Source organism: Rhinopithecus roxellana, chromosome 11 (assembly GCF_007565055.1).
Source record: "Rhinopithecus roxellana isolate Shanxi Qingling chromosome 11, ASM756505v1, whole genome shotgun sequence".
In the NCBI taxonomy this organism is placed as follows: Eukaryota; Metazoa; Chordata; class Mammalia; order Primates; family Cercopithecidae; genus Rhinopithecus; species Rhinopithecus roxellana.
Window position 1 is genome coordinate 78,246,164 of NC_044559.1, and position 6,000 is coordinate 78,252,163.

Below are 6,000 nucleotides of genomic sequence, written 5' to 3' on the forward strand. Positions count from 1 at the left end.
CAGGACTTCATACCACAGACTGAAGCCAGAATGTACATGGACAGTTTATGCACATGAGCCGTTTTAGTGCCACAACAAGCAGAACTAAACTATTCAGGCAGAAAATCATGTCATGTTAAAGCTCTCGATTTTTTTTTTTTTTTGGCAGTTAATGCATTCTTTCTTTAAACCCCATCTGTTTCTACGCTTGTAAAAGTCAAGGAGGCTTAAACTTTGCAATTCTTAGAAATCAACATAAAATGAAAAGTCTCTGAACCACACAGTAGGTCTGACTCATTTACAAAGACATTAACAGTTATGATTTGGATTTTGATTGTACGGAATAGATGAGTCATAGATTCTTAGAACTTTCTCTAATCCCTCTGCTCAGATAATGTGCCAATCAAATGTCTGACATTTGTCAGTATTACTTCTTAGGTGTGGGTCTTTCATACAGATATCTTGCTTCCAGGGGAGGCCAAACACCAACAACTTCAGGTGACCATTATTACTATTCAATATAGCCTATATGAGGAGTTCATTTCCTGATTGAATAAATGAAACCGAATTGTCAGCATTACCACCCCTAAGTGCAAGCTGTGTTATGTGGCAAAGAAGCCCTTCCCTTTGGCCCCCAGCATTTGGCACATAGAAATATTTACTGCCCTGCCAGGTGTGGTGGCCCACGCCTGTAATCCCAGCACTTTGGGAGGCTGAAGCGGGTGGATCACTTGAGGTCAGGAGTTTCAGACCAGCTTGGCCAACATGGTGAAACCCTGTCTCTACTAAAACTAAAAAAATTTGCTGGGTATAGTGGTGTATGCCTGCAGTTCCAGCTACTCCGGAGGCTGAGGCAGGAGAATCACTTGAACCTGGGAGGTAGAGGTTGCAGTGAGCCGAGATCGCATCACTGCACTCCAGCCTGGGCAACAGAGTGAGACTCTGTCTCAAAAAAAAAAAAAAAAAAAAAAAAAAATATATATATATATATATATATATATATATATATATATACACACAAAAAAAAAAAAACTGTTGAGAGCAATTTGTGATTTGGCCTATTTTTTTGTGCTTCATGCCTACCATATTTATCTGATTGTTTCTCTTTCATGCTTCCTCTAAAAGGAAAGAAGATTGGAAGGAACAGTCTAATTCTGTAGCCATCTCTAATTACTAAGCTTTCAGAAAATTTCCTGAAAAGGAAAAAGTCAGCTAGAGTCATGCAGACTTTGGTCAAGCTGTTTTCTCTGACTTGGTATGCTCTTCCTGCACCTCTTGATTACTTAACGTTTAATAAAGTTCTGTTGTCTTTCAAGATTGAGCCACCCCCTCCTCCAGACAGGCTTCCTGACTGCCCAGCATGACTTGGACGCCACTCTTCTATGCTCCCATACCCAGGGGACACCTCCTTCTTGGCATGCATCACACAAGACACTAATCACTCATCTCCTGAAAGGAAAGAAGCTTCCATGAGAGCTGATCCTTTGTCTTTTTCAGCTTTGTCTCCTTGGCACTCAGCTCAGTACCTCACAAGTGGCAGATAGTCCACAAGCTAGGTAAATCTGTAAATGGGTGATTGCTGCTTCATTGCTGTCAAATAGAAGTATGATGCAAGGCATGAATGTAATTTAAAATTCTCTAGTAGCATTGTGAAAAGAGAAAAGCAGGTAAAATTAATTGTAATAATACTTTTTTTTTTTTTTGGAGACGGAATCTAGCTCTGTTGCCCAGGATGGAGTGCAGTGGCACAGTCTTGGCTCACTGCAACTTCCACCTCCTGGGTTCAAGCCATTCTCCTGCCTTAGTCTCCCAAGTAGCTAGGATTACAGGTACGTACCACTATGCCCAGCTAATTTTTGTATTTTTAGTAGAGAAGGGGTTTCACTGTTTTGGGCAGGTTGGTCTCGAACTCCTGACCTTGTGATCCACCCACCTTGGCCTCCCAAAGTGCTGGGATTACAAGTATGAGCCACCACGCCTGGCCAATAATACTTTCTTTGTTATTTTTTTGAGACAAGGTCTTGCTCTGTCATCCAGGCTGGAGTGCAGTGGCACAATCATGGCTTCCTTGACCTCCTGATCTCAAGTGGTCCTCCCACCTCAGTCTCCTGAGTAGTTGGGACTACAGGCACAAGCCACCATGCCTGTAGTTATACACATGCACAAAAAAATAGGCCAAATCACAAATTGCTCTCAACAGTTAACATATATATTTTTTAACATATATAATTTTTATTTATTTTGGATCCCTTCCATTTTGGAAATTATATAAAAAATATAATTTTTATATTTTTAAATAGAGGTGGGGTTTCGCTATGTTGCCCAGGGTGATCTTGAGCTCCTGGGCTCAAGCGATTAGCCCACCTCAGCCTCTCAGAGTGCTGACATTAGAAGTGTGAGCCACCATGCCCAGCCAATAATACATTTTATATAATGCCATATATCCAAAGTATTATCATTTCCTTTTTTTTATAGTTTAATGTATTTTAATAGCAAACTTACAAGAACAGCACAGAAGACAGACAACATTAAAAACATGTACTTGCATGTAGGACAACTCAGTTAGAAAAGTATAGTGAATGGATGGAATCTACTGTATGATAAAAATGCTACAAACACCATTTAGTTGCCGTCAATAAGAAATGTACTTGTTTTAAAAAAATCTAAATGCTGGCATTGTCCAGAAAAATTTAACAGATTTATAATTATTATAAAGTTGAACCGCTGAAACTTGTTCACTGAAACATTTTAACTTGCATTAATGCTTTACGCCTCTGCATTTATATTAAAAATTCACACACAAATGAAAATGGAAAAACTGCCAATACCTGATTTCTGTCCCCGATTTTTCCACTCGCAATCATATACTTAGGTACCTTTTGACCCCATGGAAAAAAAAAATCTAACGTTCAGAACTACCAATAACAGGAAGAAGAGCAATTTTTTTTTTTTTTTTTGAGAATGAAATGTTTCCTATCATAGTGGATTCTTAAGCACTTTCTCCACGTATGCGGCGTGCTAGCTGGATGTCTTTTGGCATAATTGTTACACGTTTGGCATGGATAGCACACAGGTTGGTGTCTTCAAAAAGGCCAACCAGATAGGCCTCACTTGCCTCCTGCAAAGGACCGATAGCTGCGCTCTGGAAGCGCAGATCTGTTTTAAAGTCCTGAGCAATTTCTCGCACCAGACGCTGGAAGGGAAGTTTGGGAATCAGAAGTTCAGTGGACTTCTGATAACGTCTGATTTCACGGAGCGCCACAGTACCAGGGCTGTAACGATGAGGTTTCTTCACCCCTCCAGTAGAGGGCGCACAGTAGCGATCGGCTTTTGTAGCCAGTTGCTTCCTGGGTGCTTTACCACCGGTTGATTTGCGGGCAGTCTGCTTTGTACGAGCCATGGTACAGAGACCTCCTTACTTACCCCCGCTATTTCCTTCGGCTGGAGCTCGGCGAGCGAGAGGCGGCGCTGGCGTTGGAGAGCGACGGCGGCGCGGCGGCGGCTGCGAACACAATTGTATTATCATTTCAACATTTGTCACAAGCCACATTTCAAGTGCTCAGTAGACACATGGGGGTAGTGGCTACTGTATTGAACAACACAACTTTAAACTCATCTTAAAGACATTTTGGATTTCTGCTTCCCTTCAAGGCTGCCAGTTTTGATCTGGCCCAGAGCAGAAAAGTGATCTGCAGCAGGTGCAGGTTGTGGTAGAAGTGGCTCTGTGCTTGGTTCATATGATCTAGGAGATCCTATGATGTCAGAGTTTTCAAGATGGTGAACCAGTGGGAGAATAAAAACCCAAGCCCCTTGGGTTCTAGAACAAGACTGCCATCTGCAGTACAGAACTTTATGCTTTTCATAAAATAACTCCTGGCATTCTTCCATAGCTTGGATAGAGACAAAGCCTCTGACCATGGGACATCAGGTGGCAGAACTGCTCATCATGATTTGGGTTCTCTCATTCTCATTAGGTCAGAAGGTCAGGCATCTCCAAGAGCAATCCCTCATGAGATGGAAGGACGACTTGAGCAGGGCTGAAGAAAATATGTGAACTGTAGGAGCACAGAAGCCTGGATCCTCATGCTGTCTACTGCTGTGCCTCTCCCTCAGCTCTTCCCCCTGGCTGATAGGGGATCCCATATGAGCAGCAGATGGTGGAAGAGGAAGCCCACACTTGATTCATGGATGAGTTGGCTAGGCATGTGGGGGCATGCTGAAATGGTGGCTGCACTGCTGTACTTCTTGAGCTGGCATTGTAAGAAGAAAAGAAGTCCTCCCACTGGGCAGAGCTTCTGGTAGTGTTCCTAATGATCTACTTTCTGTGGCGAGAGGAGTGGCTTCAGTATAAATGTGTCTGGACTTATGGACAGTAGTGAATGACGTGGTTGGCTGATCAGAGGGGAAAGATGAGAAGATCGGGACAAGGAAGTCTGGAGTAGAGGAATGTGGATGGACATAACCATGTATATGGTTTATTCCATGTATATGGAATAAACCATGGAAGAGACAGTAAGGGATCAGGCTGACAAAATGAATTAGCCAATGGACATGAGCCAGCCTGTTGTTGGCCACCCCTATGTTGGCATAATGGGTGCATGGGTGGAGTAGCCATGATTGTCGGCGATAGAGGCTCTACGTGGTTGCAGTAAAGATGGGCTTCTACTTCAAGGCCAATCTAGCTGTTGCTGCTGCCAAATGTTGAACCTTCCAGCAAGAATGACCAACTGAACAGTGCTATCCTTTGAAGACACCAGCTAAGCCACTTGGTGGCAAGCTGACTAGCTTGGATCTCTTCCTTTTGGAAAGTGCAATGATTTATGTATTTAGTCAGAAATAGACCCATATAGTATATTGGGTTTGCCTTTGCTGTCCACAGGGCCTCAAACACAACACTTTCTGAGGACATAAAGACCTTTAGATCCACTAGCGCAGGATCCCACACAGCCTTGTGGGACCAAGGACCCATTTTACTGCAAAGGAGGCACAGCAGTGGGCACATGACCACGGAGTCCACTGGATCTATCACATTCTGCACCACCCAGAAATGGCCAGCATAAAAGAGCGATGGTATGGCCTGTTGAAGACATAGTTGAAATGCCAATTTATATACGTCCCCTTGTGAGTGTAGAGTGCCATTTTCTAGAACGTAGGAACACTCAATCGGTGAAATTTACTTGGTGCTGTGTCCTCAAGAGATAGACTGTATGAGTACAGGAGCAAGGGGGACAGCAAGAGCATTCCTGCTCAGGATAACTCCTTGTGACCCACTTGGGGAATCAGTACTCCCCACAACGATTATCAATTATGAAAACAAAAACAATTAAAAAATTCTTTTTTTTTTTTTTTTTTTTTTTTTTTTTTTTTTAAGCAGGCAGGAAAGAAGGCACCTGGACATCTTATCTAAATTTTTTTCCGTGTAAACTTATATGAAGGAATTTGGAGTGGGACTTCATGGGTTCAAATCCTGGCTCCACTTCTTGATCACTGTATGACATGGATAAGTCATGTAATCTCTCTGAACCTTAGTTTACTCATCTGTAGACAGATTAGTAATAACAGGAGATTCACAGCTCAGGGAGAACTCAAAGCACTGGGTTGTCCCTGGTAAACACACAACTTTTGGCCAGGTGTAGTGGCTCACGCCTGTAATCCCAGCACTTTGGGAGGCTGAGGCATGCGGATCACCTGAGGTCTGGAGTTAGAGACCAGCCTGGCCAACATGGTGAAACCCTGTCTCTACTTAAAAAAAAAAAAAAAAAAGCCGGGCGTGGTGACGGGCGCCTGTAATCAATCGCAGCTGAGGCAGGGGAATCGCTTGAACCCAGGAGGCAGAGGTTGCAGTGAGCCGATATCGCGCCATTACACTCCAGCCTGGGCGACAATAGCGAGACTCAGTCTCAAAAAACAAAAAAAAAGCACGCAACTTTTATATTTAGCCTTGATGAGTCCCGGAGGTACAATTTCTACCTGGTTAACTGGATACATCTCACCTCTTCCCCTGGTTTTGCCCCCTCCCCA

The 6,000-nt window shown here is 43.3% G+C and overlaps 1 protein-coding gene across 1 annotated transcript; it reads right to left on the reverse strand.

Annotated features, from left to right (window-relative positions):
• Positions 1-2,676: 2,676 nt before the first annotated feature.
• On the reverse strand, positions 2,677-3,379 carry LOC104664670 (histone H3.3-like). Its single transcript, XM_010366243.2, has one exon. The coding sequence runs from the start codon at positions 3,377-3,379 to the stop codon at positions 2,969-2,971; it is 411 nt and encodes a 136-aa protein (XP_010364545.1). The 3' UTR covers positions 2,677-2,968.
• Between the last annotated feature and the right edge of the window lie 2,621 nt (positions 3,380-6,000).